This window comes from Urocitellus parryii, chromosome 9 (assembly GCF_045843805.1).
Source record: "Urocitellus parryii isolate mUroPar1 chromosome 9, mUroPar1.hap1, whole genome shotgun sequence".
Classification (NCBI taxonomy): domain Eukaryota; kingdom Metazoa; phylum Chordata; class Mammalia; order Rodentia; family Sciuridae; genus Urocitellus; species Urocitellus parryii.
This window is the reverse complement of record NC_135539.1, coordinates 129,547,810-129,567,711: the sequence shown is the minus strand read 5'-3', so window position 1 is coordinate 129,567,711 and position 19,902 is coordinate 129,547,810. Positions and strand designations below refer to the sequence as shown.

At 36.3% G+C, this 19,902-nt stretch overlaps 1 protein-coding gene across 1 annotated transcript in view; it reads left to right on the top strand.

Annotated features, from left to right (window-relative positions):
* The window catches only part of Hmcn1 (hemicentin 1), a 392,095-nt gene that overhangs the window by 207,619 nt on the left and 164,574 nt on the right, over nucleotides 1-19,902 (top strand). Inside the window, exons 20-30 of the mRNA XM_026392850.2 lie at nucleotides 1,803-1,915; nucleotides 2,946-3,105; nucleotides 3,709-3,877; nucleotides 7,176-7,303; nucleotides 8,746-9,018; nucleotides 11,804-11,899; nucleotides 13,122-13,316; nucleotides 14,497-14,627; nucleotides 14,790-14,937; nucleotides 16,985-17,111; nucleotides 18,883-19,037. Of these exons, the coding sequence (XP_026248635.2) occupies nucleotides 1,803-1,915; nucleotides 2,946-3,105; nucleotides 3,709-3,877; nucleotides 7,176-7,303; nucleotides 8,746-9,018; nucleotides 11,804-11,899; nucleotides 13,122-13,316; nucleotides 14,497-14,627; nucleotides 14,790-14,937; nucleotides 16,985-17,111; nucleotides 18,883-19,037 (1,695 nt within the window). The remainder of the gene's footprint in view (nucleotides 1-1,802; nucleotides 1,916-2,945; nucleotides 3,106-3,708; nucleotides 3,878-7,175; nucleotides 7,304-8,745; nucleotides 9,019-11,803; nucleotides 11,900-13,121; nucleotides 13,317-14,496; nucleotides 14,628-14,789; nucleotides 14,938-16,984; nucleotides 17,112-18,882; nucleotides 19,038-19,902) is intronic.

The following is a 19,902-nucleotide window of genomic DNA, read 5'->3' as shown; positions in this document are numbered from 1 at the left end:
GTAAGAACGCCCTCATATCATCTCCCTTTAGCTTCTTAGTGATTGCCAAGAATATTGTGTTGAGAAGGATTCAGAAGCCAAATGTCACTTGAGTGAAAGAGTGATAGTATGAGTTCTGCTAGATCAGAGAGGTGAGAAGATGTACAGATCAACCATGTGGTTTATCATGATGCAAGAAATTTTAATAATTTAAAGTTTAGAATTCATTTCATAGCAGTTGTTCATCTATTGTGGTCCAAATGGGCTACTAATTTAGTCCACGAGGTTGAAAAATCAACCCATCTCCTTGGCATCCACTAAACCTTGTAATCATTTAGCCAATGGATGTGGTACACCGCAGCAGCTTCTTCATACCACGTTTATGTTCATTAGCAGTGCTTTCTTCCATCATTCCACCTCTCCACTCTGAAGAATGTTCATGGTTCTAGACTAATTCTTAAAAGAATGAATGGGTGGATGCAAACATAAATGCAAAGTAAAATGACAAAACAGCTTAATTGTCATATTGTTTTATGTAGATTGACAATCTGGAAAGAAGCTTCTTCCATACCCATATGTCATCAGATTTCAAGACTGGCCTAAATTTGCTACTTTTCATTTTTATTGTCAAATTGATTATGGAGTTAAAATAATGGCTTACTCCACATTGCCCCAAATTGACAGTATGTTTGAAAGTTGAATATTCCATCATGATTCTGGAAATTAAGTTTCTTGCTTTAGTGAGTCGCCTGGCATTCTTTTTCAGGGCTGAAGTTTTATTGCCAGTTCTTGAAGAAGAAATTATCTAAAGAATAATCCCAGCCATAGGAAAATATGAATAATAGTATAGCTAACTTAATCCTTCCAAGGACTTTTTACACTGAAGTCTCTGAGTCTCTGGTACCTCCTGTTCTAGCAAAGCTCTATTCTAGGGTAGCGTGACAGATCTGGAAAATTTTGATTTGAAGCAAAAGACACTGAGTGACTGAGCTCCAGGGAGCAGTGCCACTCACATCTTCCCAGAAGATGCAAAGGAAGTATCTGGGATATAGCTAGCATAGAAGCTTCTTTAAGAAAAATCATTGTTTTCAGAACACTGGGTATGGATCACTTCTGTATGAACAAGTTGGTTCTGATGAATTGTTCATTCACCCAAGAGGGAGTGATTAACATTCTTCCTTTTCCTTTTCCTTCTACTCTCGTAATGCTAATTCTTCAGTTGCTTTCTAAAGACAAAGGTGTGCTGTTCTTTTTACTGAAAAATACTGACTTTATCATCCTGTATTTTAGAGTTTTAAATGTAAACTTCTAAGGTCTCTCAAGTTTTCCTGTTGAACCTTTTAAGGAAATGAATTCTTTTCCACTGAGGTTAAATTTAGTAACCCACTAGGTGACTCTTGTGGATAGACAGATAATTAATATGGTAGAGAAACAGCCAATTTCTCTGGAGGTGATTTTATCAGCTCACTTCAGCTTAATGGATAATGGGCAGTGATCAAAGATATTTGTTGAATGTATAACTCTTTGGGTGTAATTTTATCTTGGGCTTCCAAGAAAAAATGATCTTTCTCCAGTTCTCTTTTATTTTTGTTAGGAAGGTCAGAGTATTAGACATCACTTAATACTTGATTTTAAGTTTGTATTAAACTTGCTGAGATCATAATTCTTGTATTTTCTTTGTTGAGCACTCTCCTTATCAGGAAATATTAAATCATTGCTCAGTTTCTAAATGTTAAATATAAACTGATAATGTTCAGTTTTAAAGATGTGACATCAAAAGGAAGAACAGGTGCTCAGATTCCGAATCTCCCTTTCCTTTTCAGTTCTGCCAACCATTCAGCATGGGCAGCAGATCCTCAGTACAATCGAAGGCATTCCTGTAACCTTACCATGCAAAGCAAGTGGAATTCCCAAACCCACTATCGTCTGGTCCAAGGTAAACAGTACATCTGTTGGTATTTCCTTAAGAGCAGAATGTGAAGTTCTGTTGGAAACTGATCCCTGGAGGGGAGTGAGGGAATGAGACTGAGGAAAGAAGCTGATACAGGGCTTCGCTAAGCTGGTTTTCTCTGTGGCTGGGCTGATATGCTTCAATGTGCTAAGGACCCTCCATGTAACAATGTAGATGCATCTCAGAAGGATCTGGCAGATATAATTTGAATCTGGCAGATACAAAAAGGCATCAAATAATGATATCATAATGAAATGTGACATTTGCACAGTTAGAATGACAACCCAGGTGCTTTGCCTACCATCCAGTTGTATCCATGTAGAAATCCAAAATATGGAGAAGTTTTTGTTAACATTTATACGTAAACTAGAAGGTTAACATTTTCGTATCCTGTGCACAAATATACAATGGCAACGCTGATTCCCAACTGGCACAGTGTCTGGCACCAAGCAGAAATTTGACGCATTTTAAGGAAAATGCAAAAATGAAATCTTCCCAGATGGCCTTTGTGCTGGGGCCAAACACCAATGTTAAGAATTTGGGCTCCAAAGACTGGCTCCTGGGATTCCAATCCCAGCTCTACCACTGACTTGATTTGTGATCTTGGGCAAGTTTTTCCACTCCCCTCTCCTTGTGCTTTATTATGTTGAACTGTAAAAATGGGGGTTGAGCTAGTTCCTTCTGGTAAGGTGGTTGTGAGTTTTGGAATAGTTAAATTATATAAATATTCAGAACGGAGCCTGGCAGAGCTCTGCTACGATCCCTTCTGACTACTGTTATTCTGTCCCTTTTTAAGTAGCTCTGGAATAAAAGGCCATGGTTTGGTATGGAGAAATACCACCTTTAGTTCTTTGGTCTTCTTTTTCATAAAAATAACTCTTTTAGTTAGCATTTTTCAATTCTAGTTCCCCCCCACCCGCCCTTGGAGATGTTTTTCTTTCTCTCTTTGTCTTCCAGACATGAAGTCACTCCTTCAGTATCTTTTTAAAACTCTGGCTCTTTGTTGTGTTTATAGAAAGGAGAGCTGATTTCAGCCGGCAGCGCTAAGTTTTCTGCAGGGGCTGATGGAAGTCTGTATGTGGTGTCACCGAGTGGCGAGGAGAGCGGAGAGTACATCTGCACGGCCACCAATGCAGCTGGTTATGCCAAGAGGAAGGTGCAGCTGACTGTCTATGGTGAGAGGTCTGGCCCAGACGTCCCTTGACACTCCACCTGGGCCAACCCTCTGGGTTCTTTCCTGAGCACCAATACCAGGCGGCCATACCCCAGAGCAAACCGCTTCCCGCAGTTCTTTTTTATTATTATTATTATTATTATTATTATTATTTTTTACAACAAAAGCATTGCTTCTGCCATCCAGAATCACCTCTACTTAGGTTCTGATTTTAAGGAATGTAATTATATAGTCTTTGGGGGGAAATGTCATGGTGTTCTCCCAAGAAGCATGCATATTACACACAACCCTCTTCAGTAACAGCACTTAGTTAAAACTTCTGGCAAAGCCCAGCTGTGTCTTGGGTGATGCTCTGCTAGGACAGGTCACTTTTACAGAGGGAAGCCTCTAAACGGACATTTCGGCTTGCTCCTCATTTTCCTTTCAGCTCTCACCATGGAAGTATTAATGGAAAGTTTTAGATATGCCCTGAAACTTGGGAATAAATGACATTTTTTAAAAAATAAATTACTTAAGAACATTAGTAGTTCATGTTTTAATGTCAATTAAAATATTCTTTCTTTGCAATGTAAGGTGTCCCTTCCCTAACGTGTGTTTATTTTAGTAAGGCCCAGAGTGTTTGGAGACCAACGAGGACTGTCCCAGGATAAGCCTGTTGAGATCTCAGTCCTTGCAGGGGAGGAGGTGACTCTTCCATGCGAGGTGAAGAGTTTGCCCCCACCCACAATTACCTGGGCCAAGGAGGCCCAGCTCATCTCACCATTCTCCCCAAGGTAAGAGATGTGGGAAATCACAACACGTAGAAACAAAGGTTTGGGGAAGATAGCTATGCCTGTTGAAGTTGTCAAATGTCTAAAAAAAAAAAAAAAAAAAAAAAAAAAATTTACATTTAATTCACATCTACATCTGAGACTATAGAAAACATAGGTACCTGTTCCTGCTGATTAACAGAATCTCAGCCTCTGGGAAAGGAGTCCTCTGTGTTTCTCCTTTGGTAGCAAAGCAATAAACCTTCTTTTCCTTTTTCTCAAAACTGGGTCCTCAGTATTGGACTGGCACTGGGGACAAGGACCCAGCTTGCAACCACAACCCTAGAGAACAGGAAGGCAAACAGCGCACATTCAGCAAAGAGGAGGGTCATTGGAGAGGGAAATGTCCCTGACGCTTCCAAGAGAAGCCACCTATGGTCAGCAGGACCCTGACCCAACCTTGTAGATAGCAACCATGTAGAGGAAAGCTAAAGGAGCCAAGAAGCTTCACCCCAGTCCCCAAGAGTGATCTCTGAGGGATCTCAGCTGACTCTTAAGAGTAGATAGGAACAAGGTCAGTTTTGACCAACTTGGTCTTAAACACCTGGCAAAAGGATATAGCCTGAGCACAATCCTGTATGGACAGTTAAAAGGAAAAATAATAGTTTTTTTTGTTTTTAAATGTAACTTAAGATCTACACTTGTGTCAGCCCTCTAAATTGCTCTTTAATGGAAGAAAATGCTAAGACTCGGCTTTGCCATAATTTCCTGCTGGTACATTTTACAAGGTAGTTATTAAGATTTGTTGTAGATCCCTGTCAGCCCAAAGTGTGTAGAGCACAGAATTTTGCCAGTTCCACAGGAGTGAGAAAGTATCAGGCACCATGACTCTAGGATTTGACTTTGATTAGATGGTTTTGTAAATCTTCTTGACTAAACCCTTATTTGATAGGCTAGAGTGACATGACAGAAAGCATGTCAGAGCTTTAAGAATAGCACCTTCGTTGCCATCCGGGAGTGACTTTAAACTTACCTCTACCACTTAAAGCTTGCTCGAAATTTTTGGCAATTTTTTAAGGGGTCTTTCTGAGCCTCTTATATCCTGTCTACACAATGGGGATTGAGGGGATTATGTAAAATCATGTACATTTCACATCCTCTGTCTCTGGGTCTCAATTTCCTTTTAAATTCAATATCATGACGTAAGTCACTGGTGGAATAAGAATTAGTCTCTATCATTTGTCAGACACATGACATAGAATTATCAAGGTATGAATTCATGTTAGTTTCCTTTACCACTTTATCATATAACATTTTTGGATGTAGACCACTGGTAAGAAAAAAAATGAATAGTTTATATACTTTTTAATTTTACTGTTTCTTTGAAAACAATAAACTTTTGTGATGCTGAGGATTGCACACAGGCCTTGTACATGCAAGCATTCTACCATAGAGCTACACTTTTCACTCTGAAAAATAATCTTTAGTAAATATTTTTTAACTTAAAAAATGCAATATTAAAGTTGAAGTTCTGTTCTCTTCCCCAATAAGAATTTCTTTTCTTTCTACCTGGGGCAGACATACCTCATATCCTTAAGCAGTACAGAAAACTGTTTCTGTGTTGTTAAATTTTTTTGTGTGTGCCTGTTTTCAATTTACCACTGTTGCATAGAATATATTATTATTTTATGACTTGCTCGGTTATGTCAACATTTATCCACTATTATTCATTTAGAGCTGGTTTATTGGTTTTAACTGTATATGCATATTCTACATTTATTTATCCATTCCCCCACTCATAGAGGTTATGGATTGTTTATTCTTTTTTTCTTTTTACAAACATACCTTTTTATCTGTCTCTTTGTATACACATGCATGAGTTTTTTAGGACCTATACTTACAACTACATTTTTGGTCAAAACCATCCCTATTTCCAGCTTCGCAGACTCTGCTAAATTGCTCTCCAAAGGGGCAGTCTTGATTTTCCTTTCCTTGAGCAGAACAGAGAGGTCCGTTTTCACTTTCTAATGAATGCTTGGCATTGACTGACTTCAATATTTTTGCCAGCAGATGGGTGTGAAATGCATCTTACAGTTTTAATTTTCATGAGATGGCTTCAAGTGAGCTATGAACACTAGTACCTGCTTGTTGGCCGTTTGTGTTATCTGTGAATTCCTTCTTTAAATTGGCTGCACAGTTTTCTTATGACTTGTGTTTTTCTTATTGAATGTAGAAATTTGGTATTCTTAGTTATAATCTTTTGTGTATTGTTATGGGTTGCGAATATCTTCTCTCAGTTTATTGCTAAGGTTTTATGTTTATTTAGGTATGGTGTCTTTAATTATACAGAAGTTTTAAATATTTAAGAAACAATGTATTAATGTATTTTTTATTTAGATTTGTACTTTTTGTGTCTTCAGAAAGATTGTAATCATAATCTCTTACGCTTTATTCCCATTTTTTTGTTTCAGTTTTCACATTTTGGACTTTATATGAATTTTTTGGTTTTGGTATTAGGTAGTGTTTTAATTTTATTTGTTTTTTTCCATGTAGAAAGGCAATTGCCCCATGACATTTTGAATAATCAGACTTTTCTTTACCTTTTAAAATATTACCTCTGACACTGTATATTAAGTTCTCTGTCCTCATGATGCCTAAGTCTGTTTAGAGGTCTCTGTCCTTAACTATTTATCCAATTCTGCATTCCTGGATCAGTAGCATGCTTCATTTGAGCTTTATAAGGAATTTTGATATTACCTAAGTCTATCTAACCTCTTTACTCTCCCCAAAGTGTTTTCATGTATGTACAATGTATATATAATTATGTGCAATTACTTTAACATTACATTAATGTTATCATATTAACATTTTTAGATGTAGACCTTGTTTAGCCACTATGTCATTATTTGATAGGAAGAATCTATTCAAAGTACACATGAAAATATATGTACTTTTTAAACTTTTATTTTAACACACTATTTTGTGAAGTATCGTAAAAAATAATGTTCAAGATAAATTCAAAATCTATGAAAATATACAAAAATCATTTTGTTTAGCTGCAATTTACGAAAGCGGAAAGATGTACAATTATTTGATAACTTTAGACAATTAGGTTAGATACAAGAAAACAAAAATGGTTTTGGTTTGCAAAAACATCACACTAGGTAATTATGAGATTTGCATCTTTTGTAGCATCTAGATAGCATTCTATAGTGCTTGGAAGAATGGAATTGCTTGCAGAGTATTCCACAGTGAAGTGTGGCTGCCTGGGGTTATTGGAATTCACATGTGCCAGCGTCTCACATGTGGTTTATCTTTTCAGACACACGTTCCTCCCTTCTGGTTCTATGAAGATCACTGAGACACGCATTTCTGATAGTGGCATGTATCTTTGTGTTGCAACAAATATTGCTGGAAATGTGACGCAGGCTGTTAAACTAAGTGTCCATGGTGAGTCTTAAAGTCCTAAGATAACTTGTGGACGGAACACAGGAAAACCCATATCCCAGTTCGTTTGATCATTAACCTGCAGGTTGTATGGAGAGTGATTAAGAAACATTTTCTAAAATACGAGACTTATCATTTTCTTTCATTTACTCCAGAAAGTTTATCTACTATCCATAAATGACCTCCCTCTTTTTCCTTTTTGCAAATGAGTTGCATTAAATATTTGGTTCTCCATTTTTCTAGATGTCCATGGTCATTTAAGACTTTGTTGATATAAAGCAGAAAACATGATTAAACTGGGAGAAGCTAGCTGGATTCTCAAGGAAGAATTTAATAGTTTTTAAGTGGTCATTTCAATATTTAAAGAGCCCTGCAACTGAAAATGTTCTGCTTCCTGTTACTGTCTACTTCCCAACTCTCTTCTGCACAGTATCACAGACCAGTCATTTGATGATTCAGCACACTGCATGCACATACTATGCCAGGCACAGTATAGACTCCAGGTGTTCAGATGTCAGAAGAAATTGTCTCAGGCAGCATTAACCTGATTTTGCTCTCAGATCAGTGTGCTATAGTAGTGCCCTGTTGACCTTGGCATTTAACATCAGATGACAAGCTGTCATTTACTAGCTGTAGGGCATGAGGCATATTATGTAACCTCTCTTTAGTTCTTCTCTCATAAAATGATGATAGTAATACTATCAAACTTAAAAGGTTGTTTTGAGTGGCAGTTTTAGAAAGTGTTCGTTAAATATTTAAAAGGACAGAAGAATAGGACTTTCTAGGGATGAATGGTACATGAATTGTAATTAGATCATTGAGACTCAGCTGATTCCACATAATGCATGTATGTGGAAACCAAGAATTTTACCCCAGAGTTTTGATAGACTACCCCATTTAAATTTCTAAAGGTAGGTGGATAAAGGGAAATGGTAAAGGTTCTGTGTGATTTTTCTTCTTCAAAATTAAGAAAGTGCTATTTGAGAGTTCTTCTTTCTGTTCTTCAACAAAGAGAACAAAAACTGAGCACATAGACAGAAATGCTTTCTGTTTTACTTTCTTTTTTTATTGTTTTACTTTACTTTTTTAAATAGAAATTCTCTACTTTGCCATGGAGGATTTAAAACCTCAAATTATTTATACATTAAAGGAAACTTAACACTTTAAATGCTTACCATTCCTCAAGTCTGGCATTAAGAATTTTGTGTTTATTATTTCCTACAATTCTTATAATGTACTGTCATTTTGCCTGGATTATTAAAAAAAAAAAAACAGGCCTTGATTAGTTTGTTGACTTACCCTAGATCACACACCTAGTAAGTCATCCAAATCTTGAATGACTCCTCTTTTTCATGCTACATCTTGCTAAGAGGCTCTCATTGAGGGTTAGAAAAGGAAAGGATTTTTAAAGAGTTGGATTATTAACTCTCAATTATTGTTTCCAGTTTCTCCAAAGATACAGAATGGCCCTAAACACATGAAGGTCCAAGTTGGTCAAAGGGTGGATATTCCATGTAATGCTCAAGGGTCACCTCTTCCTGTGATCACCTGGTTTAAAGGTGGTAGTACCATGCTGGCTGATGGTGTGCGGCACATTAACAATCCCGATGGAATGTTAAGCATCAACCAAGCTGTACCCTCAGATGCTGGCACGTATACATGTGTTGCTACCAACATTGCAGGCAGTGATGAAGCAGAGATAATCCTACATGTCCAAGGTAATTTGGGGACATGGGACAATATATGTGTGGTGGGATTGGGGAGTAAAGGAAAATTCTGAGTCTACACAGAATGTAATATTCTTGAATAGTCTTTGATCACTTTAGATTGATTTCCATATAACTTTGGTGACTCTTTGAAAGGAGAACCGTTCCAGAAGGAAATGTAACATACTTACTAAACCTGCATCAAATGTTACTTTTGAAAATGAAGTTGCTGTGGATGACATATGTAATGAAAATATTTCTAGATAATGTCCTACCCACTCCTTAGTTTGGAAGAAATTGTAGGCAGAGTTAAAATAGGATTGCACCTCCCCTTGACGGGATAAATTTGAAACCAGGCCCCAGAAAATTGAGGTATACTGCTCTCCTATTAATGTTGGTCTTATTTTGAGGTTCTAAATATTCACATTTATTCTTTCAAGCAATAAATATTTATTGAACTTCTGCCAGGAGTTTGTCATGTTCTAGGCAGTGGTGAAACAGTAGAGATAAAGGCAAAATCCTTGCTTTCATGAGCCATTCTAGTGTGAATAGACAGGAAGCAAGTAAATGAAGAAACAAGAACTACAAATCAAGAAAAATGCAGCACGCAGAATTAGGATGGTATTGTGAATTGTCAGGAGGTGCTTCTCTTACCAAGTGATATTTACAGTGAGATTTTATTAACTAGATGGAACCAGCCATGTGGGAATTAGGGGAAGAGCATTCCTATCACATTGTATTCCAGGGTAAAGACAAAAGGAAAAGATAAGCCAGGATAGTACTTAGCACAGTTACATAATACTTAGTACATGGCACACTGCAATTATTTTTGAATGGGTGACTAGGACTACTAATGGAGAACATGTCCAATTCATTCATTCAATCATTCATTCATTCAACAAATGGTATTGAATGCTAATGCTTATAGTCTAATGAAAAAAGGTAGATGTTTATATAATCTTTTCACATATCTCCTAAGTATTTAATTGCAGGCTGGCCAGTGCCATCATGAAATGCTAGAAGAAGCTCTATGAGCTATTAATGGAAAGACAAATCAGAGAAGGCTTCCCTGGGGAGTGGGTAGAAATGAGGAGGCAGCCTTCTGGAAGAAGGTAAAAAGAACCTTCCATGTGAACATAGATGTAAGGAGGAGAATGTGTGAAATTTTAGAGAGACTGGGATCAAGTCTCGATTAAGGCCAGAGGGCTGCATTCCAGACTGAGTACTAAGTAGCTTGAGAGGAAGCTGGGGGCAAAGTCATGTGTCAGCTCATCTTTTACCTAGGAACCCAGATGGGTGAGCATAAGCTTAATTCTAGATGCTGAGAAAAGACTTGGAGGGGTTGTAACTGGGAAAGTTGTGTACCTGACTTGGAATTTTAAAAGATCATTATTTTGTAGGAAAACGGTTTGGATAGTAAATGTAAGGGAAAATGGCTATAACAGACTCTTGCAGTAGTTCAGGCAAAAGATGGTGGTATTTGGACTGGGGTAAAAAAGGTAGTGGTCTAAAAAATTAAAGAGGAAAGGAACTCCTCAGGCACAATGAGACATGGGCTGTGGGGAGTGAAAAAGATGGGTGTCTCAAGAGTAACTGCAGAATTTCTTCATGAAATCAATGAGAAGATGTGGAGACTGTTTAGAAAGAGAAGAGAGGATGTACTGGTTGGCACATTGGAGAAAGAGCAGGTCTGAAATATCCTATAGACAAAATGAGTACTAGTTTTATGGGATTGGCTCAATTCACTTATTATTGTATTCTCCAACTCCGTCCATTTACCTGCAAATGTCATGATTTTATTCTCTTTTAATGCTGAGTAATATTCCATTGTGTATATATACCACAGTTTCTTTATTAATTCATCTACCATCTAGGTTGCTTCCACAGTTTAGCTATTATGAATTGTGCTGTGTCCTTGCAGTATGCTGTTTTTAAGTCCTTTGGGTATACAATAAGTGAATTTAGCCAATCCCATAAAACCAAATGCTGAATGACTTCTCTGATATAAGGATGCTGATTCATAATGGGGGCCATGGGGAGAATAGATGAACTTTAGATAGGGCAAAGGGGAGGGAGAGGGATAGAGGATAGATGAGGGTAGTAAAGATGGTGGAATGAGACAGACATCATTATTCTAAGCACATGTATGAAAACATGAATGGTGTGATTCTACTTTGTGTTCAACCAGAGACATGAAACATTGTGCTCTATTTGTAATATGAGTTGAATTGCATTCTGCTGTCATATATATAACTAATTAGAATAAATAAAATAAGAAATTTTTTAAAAATGAGTACTAGTAATGATTATCATTAGAAAAGCCAACAATGAAATTTGTGTTATTAGGAGAGTATTCTGGGGGCCATGTAGAATTCGGAGTCTATACATGATATATGGACTCGGGTTTGAAGGGCTTGAAGTAAGCAGGATCTCGAGCATACAAAAGAATATACAGATACGTGAACATATGTGGTACCCTGTGATTGAATCGATGTGGAGGTCAGGAGTAAGGGAGAAAGACAGAAAAATGACTGTAATGCCTTCACTGAGGGAATAAGAGAATCATCCCAGGATCATGAGAAGCATGAAATAGTGCATTTTCTTTGGGAAACTCCAAAGTTTTAGATCCCCGGATCACATCTAGGTAGAAAGACCTGTCAGCTGGAAAGATGAATCGTATTTAAAAGAAGAATCAAGAAATAAAGCAGCCATCAATACAGGTGGTCGATGATGCCTTGAGAGTTTGAAATTGCCCAAGGAAAGCCTGTGGTAACCCATTCATTCCTTTTTCCACCAGAACCACCGACAATGGAAGATCTAGAGCCTCCCTTTAACATTCCATTCCAAGAAAGACTGGCCAGTCAACGCATTGCATTCCCGTGTCCTGCAAAAGGTACCTAATACTCGGAGATAGAGTGCACATTTCATCTTGATAATGCTTCTCCCTTCTTGTTTGTTAATTTAACAAATATTACCTAAGAAGTCTGATTGAGGTCCGTAAAGGGATGAGTGGGAGGAAAGGAAATGATTATAGGTCCTTTTTTCCTCAAAAACCAGGACAGATGCCTGGAGTCCATCTGTTTTATCTTCCTTTTCTCATCAGTCAACATTTTATGATAAGCACAATTAAAGAGGTCAATCTTTTGCTTTATTTTTTTTCATAAATTCAACTTTCATAGAGTTATAAGACTTTAACTCAATTTGAGTCTAGCCTCAGTGACACTTTCTGTGTATTTCTCCCATTTTGTGTATGTGTACATTTATACAGGATTGAGTTCATCTTTTAAGGGTTTATTACCTTTAATATAAGATTGTTAACAATATTATATTGAATCATATTGATTTTATTGGATGTGTTTTCTTTTAATTTTATGAGAATTAAATAAATTTTGAAGTGTTCAGAAGAGTGCCTGCACCTTGTTAAATAAATACGTTCTTAATACAGAATCACATTGGTTTCCAATATTCCTTTTTGCTCTAGTACACATTCTAACATAGTTTTGTCATTTTTACCCACAAGCACATCACTTCCATTCACTCTGTTGGTCATAAATAATTCTAGGAAAAGCAATTTTGCTCACTGCTTTCTCAGCCTTCTTTTTAAGAATTGAGCTACTCTCTTTGTTTAACAGATGATATCTCCAGAAGATTCATATGGATAGTAGAACTTCCTCCCACCTACAATATTAGACCTAAAGGATACCATTTCTGTGTATCCTTTATGCTGTCTGTTTGCTTTGGCAATCTTCATGTCACATATTTTTGCTGTGTCTCATTTCACTCTGAAATTCTCCCCATAGCTAGTCAATATGATCACTACAGTACCCCCAACACTGGTCACTGTGAACTCACCAAGAAAATGCTTTGCTTACTATCATCTGAGTGTTTTGATAAAAATAGCTTCCATCAAATTTTACACTAGGAACCACAGACCTCAAGGCTGATCAGCTACATGAACCACCATAACCTCTTCGAGTATCCATGCCAGGAGAAATACCTTGAAAGTAACATAGGACCTAATGGCACAAGTTATAGTCATAACAAAAGGTGTCATTCTTGATATATTTAATAATTATTTCTAACTTTTGTAAAAAAAAAAAAAAATTCTTTTGAAGGGACTCCTAAACCGACCATCAAATGGTTACGTAATGGTAGAGAGCTGACTGGCAAAGAGCCTGGTGTTTCCATCTTGGAGGATGGCACATTGTTGGTTATCGCTTCAGTTACACCATATGACAATGGAGAATACATCTGTGTGGCAGTCAATGAAGCCGGAACCACAGAAAGAAAATACACCCTCAAAGTTCATGGTAAATATGGATAACAATATTAATTTAAGATCATATAAATAAGTCTGTGGCCATTTTCATTTGTTGTATGTTTGAATTATTTCTTCAATGTAGTATTATTTAGCATTGATGTGAACAGATGTGTCATCAAACAAAAAACTGGTGATCTGATTGCAGTCTTTGATTTAAAATTTCACATAATTCTTTATTGTGACTTTTCATCATTTGAAATTCAAATGGAAGAAAAAGACACATATAGTAAAATTCTTTGGGCCCTGAGCTGATCCATCCACTTAGCCTCTCCAGAGGTAAAGAAAAGTTACCAGTTTTGTGTGTGTGTTTAACTTCTTGGAGACATTTTAATCATTACATAAGGAAATATGAATGTATAATATTTTATCTTTTTACTTATAAAAAGTACACACAGGGGCTGGGGTTATGGCTCAGTGGTAGAGCACTTGCCTCGCACGTGCGAGACCCTGGGTTAGATCCTCAGGACCACATAAAAAAATAAGCGAAATAAAGGTGTTGTGTCCAACTACAACTAAAAAACTAATAATTTTAAAAAGTACACACAGAGTAGAACATTATACCTGTTATTCTGTACCTAGTATATGTAAACAATCTATCTTTGCAATTATGAAATATTCATAACTCTTAGGTATGGCACCCCACAGTGTGGATACACAATGATTTGTTTAACCTTTCTCTGTAAAGATGAGTATTGAAGTTGTCACCAGTTGCTTCCTATTAGTAGTAACCCTTCCAGTAAAAATTTTATATAGATGCCACATTGCATGAGTAAAAAGGTTTGTATATTTTCAAATTTGATGAATATTGGCTTTCATAGATACTGAGCAATATTCACTTCCATCAGTAGTAAGGTTCATGTAACCTAAGTTAAAACCCTTGCATTTTCAGTGTTATTTGAAATATACAGGTTCTTCCTTAAATTTATCCTGAATTTCATCCTGAATTCAAAAACCTGAAATAATAAATCAAATTTTTCAATTAAAGTTTACATTTATAACTATATTAATCAAAACTTTCATTTTATAAGAAACAAATGCTTAATTCTGACTAGCTTTTCTAGCCATCAACCATCTCAAAATTTGCTTTCTAAAGAACTTTATAATATAGGTATAATATAATAAAATGACACTTATTATAAAAATCTGCTATGACTCCTCTCTTCTTGCAGTTCCTCCATTAATTAAAGACAGAGAACACTTAATAAACGTGTCAGTGTTGGTAAACCAGCTGACCAGTCTCCTTTGTGAAGTGGAAGGTACTCCATCACCCATCATTACGTGGTATAAAGATGATGTCCAGGTAAATAGAGGCATCCAAATGTGTGTAATTTCTTGTCTCTCTGCCTGAAATAAATGATTCAGATGTGGATTTACTAATAGTAATATTAACATTTTACTTCAGTTGCTAATTATGCATTTCTATTAGAATTGGAAATAGCACTGACCATTTTGGCCCTTAAAGGTGACGGAAAGCAGCACTGTTCAGATCGTGAACAATGGGAAGATGCTAAAGCTCTTCAAAGCCACTGCAGAAGATGCAGGACAATATTCCTGCAAAGCGATTAATATTGCAGGCACTTCTCAGAAGTACTTCAATATTGATGTACTAGGTAAGGAAAACATTTCTTGAAATATTATGATCCAGATGCACTTTTGACATTGTGCGGAGCTAACTATATAACAAAGTAAAGAGAAAAAAAAATGAATTGATAGAAGAAATCCCATTTGTTTCATTTGATCATTATTTTTGTCTTTAATTTTAACTGATACTATATGATACAGAAAGTTGTATTACTTAGAATACAGAGATACCTTCGAGTCATATACCCCAAAGTATCACATACACCCAAAGGGTACTAGCTTGTCCAAAATAGGAAATTATTACTTTTACCAATTTCTGCAGGTAGATGAGCAGGAAATGCTTGCCTGGGAACTAATTATAGAGAAGTAGTGATTTGTGTAAGTAGCTATGTGACACAGAGTGTGACATATGTTCTCATTCTGAGAATGTCTGTAGAAGCTGCTAGGCGGCCCTTGAACTGAAGAAGGTGGCAAATCCATTTTCTCTGCATTCTAACTGTTCTTGCAACTCAATCATTCCTGCCTGTAATTCAGGGAAGAGAAATCTGAGAGCAGGGAAAGAATGCTGAGATTGGAAAAAGAATTTTGAGAGTGGGTAGCCACTGTTATAAATTAGGATATAAAATATTTTAATGGCAATCATAAATTTTATAATTATAGTTTCTAAAATTATATTTCATATTTAAAATTCACTTGGTGGTAAAATTATTTTCTCCTTTTCCCATGTTTTGCTCATCAAAATGGACATAGAATTTCTGAGTCTCTAGTAGAAGTGAGACCTAGAAATGATACTGCTTTAAAAGCACTCATAAAAACGTTAGTATTCATAAACTGCACATGAAAATGATTCCTCTCCTTAGTTGCTTCAAAGCCTGAAGCACATTGCATTTTCCCTCCAAGTTACCATCCTTATATGTAAGGATAGGCTATATAAACAGATTAAGTAACTCTTATCACTGTTCACACTGGCATTATTTCTCTCCGTGTTCATTTCCACCCTTGACTTTGAGTTTCATCTGGGTGCTGACTCCCAAACTTTTACTTTCAGCTCAGGTTTCTCTCCATTTAAGGATAGATGCCCAGACTTCTCCATGGTATCTTGACCTGAACTTCTTAGTTATATATCATTGAACGTGTTAGTGGTTTATCAAACAGAAAGTTCCCGGTGAACCTCTGTTCTGGTTGTCTTCAGAGTCCCCTCATGGTGACCTGCACATCCCATCCATCCATCCATCTACTTACCTCTTCCAGAACCATGGACTCATCCTTCATACTATCCTCTCCCCAACTCATGAAATCTTCCTATGTCTTGTCATGTCTGCTTCCTAATTCTATGTTATCTGTTGGCTTACCATTCCACTGTGACAACATAATTCATTTATAAGGTTAATTAATATAATAAATAGCCCCCTAACTGCTTCCCTGCATCCACTCTTTACCACCCTAATCCATTCTTCACTCAGCAGCCAGTGTGGTTTGAAAACACACATCTGATCACATCACACTCTTTCCCTACTGAAACCCTTTTAGTGGCTGGTCACTTTCTGTATATGAACACCACCTTAGCATAGTGCACAGGGGAGGATTGGGTAGTGAGAGAAATGTACAGGAGCTCTTTAATAGGTTTCATCATTCCAAGAATAAAAACTAGCATAGCATTTTTTTCATGCTATATCTCATACCTAGAGTCCTTTAAAAGAGACAAAGGTAGACATGACCATATGACATGTAGAATTTAAAAATTAGATTGATATATTGATTATGCCATTCATTATCTAAAATACTTAGCAATAGCATATTATGAGTGTCATGGTTCACATTCTGAGCTCCTCCTTCACATAAATTTAATATTCCCTTAAATAAACCCTATACCATTATGATTCTTATAATTGTCCTTTAGCAGATATTTCATGAATATACTCCTATATTTGAATTTAACAGTTGGGTACACAGGTGTAATGAGAAAAGGGATTGAGGTCTTGTTGAAATACTGTAGAAATCATTGATTATCTGCTTCATTTCCCCAGTTCTTTGTGCTAAATAATAGATTTTCATGATAAAATGTTTTTGTTCAAGTTCCACCCACCATAATAGATGCCAGTTCCCCAAATGAAGTCTCAGTTGTCCTCAACCACAACACCACCATTGAATGCCAGGTCAGAGGTACTCCCTTTCCTGTTATCCACTGGTTCAAAGATGGCAAGTGAGTATCTTTTTCTCTACTTGTTGCAAGGGTTTTGTTGCAAGGGTCCAATGGATAGAAAACACGTGTAAATGTGTGTGGATTTTTTCCCTCTTAATTACTTTCTCATATGGAATATTATTAAATGAGTATGAAGAAAAACCAGTGTTGCTCAAAAAAACAGTCTTAAAGTCTTGTAATGTCTTTTATTCTTATATAGCTCTTTATAAATGTTGGGACTTTCTTTTAGAAACATCGAGGAACTTAAATTTATTGTACACTAAACATCCTCTGTCTGAAGACTAACAGTGAAAAATGCAAGATTCAAATGCAGAGATAGTTTTTTTCCTTTGCGTGGGATTGAGTTATTAAATAGGAAAAAGTTCTTATGAGAGCAAGACTGATACCTAAGCTTGTTCTATATCTGAGTCAAAAGGAACCAAAGAAAACCAATCACATTTCCCAGACTGCATGTCTCCAGGGCTTTGCCTGGACTGAAATGATCCATGTTGGTCTGGAAGGTTATTTCGCACAATGTGGTTGTAGTTTATGGATTATTACACTGAGAGCATTATTGTACTAAAGCTCAGTATCAAAAAGTTAAGATTTACACTACCTGAAATAAAGGATTGTATTCATATTTTCTATAAATCGGCAAGAAAGACAAACAGCAACATAGAGAAACCTATGGGGGTATGAACAGGCAATTAAATATGTAGTTAGGCACTAATCCTGTTGAAAGATTCTCACCCTCAATAATCTGATGAATATAAATGAAATATAATTTTGTTTTCCAAAAGTCATTATTGACACAAAAAAGGCTTTATGCTAATCGCTCTCTCTAGCATTAGCTAGAGAGGGCGATTAGCATAAAGTATTCTGATGACAGAATGTTGATTAGTACCTTGAAAGGTAGTTTGTTGATATCTATTAAAATTGCAATGGTAATGTGCTGTGAGGGAGTAATTATACCTTCAGTACCCAGGAGAGGAAAACAGTCATTCATGTCCACAGGAAAGCTCTTTGAATAATATTCATTCAACACTGTGATGGCAGAAAGTGAAAACTGACTAAAGCCCAACATTCGGGGAACAGGTTGATAACTCATGGCAGAGTCAATGTTATGAAACACTGGACTTTTCAGTATCTCCATAACGAATGTGATAGAGTGAAAAAGAACAAAAGAACAAAAGCATAATACCATGTATGCATTTAAACTTCAGATTTCTTTGGAAATATATTTAGGTATGAAAATGTTTCAAAAAACATGTGGAAGAAAAATAAGTGGTAAGACATTAGAAAGAAGACTCACATTGGGGTGATAGTGCAAAAATTTTTCTCATGATGCTTACATTATTTTGTTTAAATTTTATATAATTAGCAATAAAACTGTCATAAATTTAAGTAATATACTATCAAGATGATGGCAGAACTATTGGCAAGGCAAACTAAAAAATAATAATAAACATAAAGAACAAATAAGAATGTGTGAATGAATGAAATAAATAAAAACTCTATTTGAATTCTAATAATATTATCCAAAAAAAATCTAAATTTGAAATGGGAAAGCTTTTTATCTCAAAGTGATAATTATCTAACTTGCTTTAGTAAAGTGGTTTAATCATTTCATTCTTCTGTGTAGGAATACTAATCACATTATTGTATTTTTACAGTCAACTTTGATTTACATTTTTAACCTTGAACTATTTTAATGATTTTCATTGTCATTAATAAGGGAAAGAAGTCTGGGAAAATAAAATAGACCCATGGAATAAAGTTATATTTTTTCTAGGCCATTGTTTTTGGGAGATCCCAATGTTGAACTTTTAGACAGAGGACAAATTTTACGGGTGAAGAATGCACGAAGAAGTGACAAGGGACGCTACCAGTGTGTTGTGTCTAATGCAGCTGGCAAGCAAGCCAAGGATATAAAGCTGAATATCTATAGTAAGTGTGGCTTTTCTCATGATTTTGTGATCATCAACCTTCATTGTAAACTGGTGAACAGGTTTACGCTACCGTTCACTGCTCCTCTTTCCCATATGGGATACTTGGGCATGCTCCCTCCTTTTAGAGAAGAAAGAGCCTGTCTTCATGTATCTCAGGCTGGAATGTCACATCCATTTTTAATGCATTTTATCATTAAGTGTGGGTTTATTCAAGTGGTTCAGTGATTTTTTTATGTGCTGTCACTCATGAGGTTGAGAATTTCCTCTCTGGCTGGGATATACGTAGATCAGAGGCCTGTTTCCTTGAAGGGGTAGAAAAACTTCAAAAGTTGTAGGGCTATATGAAATGCAGTGAAGCTGGCAGTATGCAAATAATTAAATTGTTTTATTTTCAGTTTTATTTGGCCTTCATCCTGACCACCTGGTAATATTTTAAAAGCCATATGTTTGTGCTACTGTTTTCTCCCAGCCGTGTCTCCACCAGAAATAGCTCTCATTTTCACTAAAATTTTCAACATCTTTTGAGAAAGGTGACTGTCAATGTCATTTCGGTTCTTATGAAGACCAATAGTGCTTTTCGGAGCTCACCTCACTGTTCTGTCTTCTCCCTTTCCATAGTGTATGACACGTAGGCGTGGTTTAGATTTTTTTCAGGATGTCACCTCCTCACCGGATCTTCCCAATCCAGAGCAGTCACCTAATAGCTCTCTATTATATTATATTCTTTCATTCTCTTAACTGAACTTACTGTTGGGAAGTTGCTTAAAAATGAATTTGTTTACTTATTAGCTCCAAGGAAGCCAAATGTTATCAAAACATGCCTTTGTTTTGCATGCTCCTTATTTTCATTTCTAGTATACAAA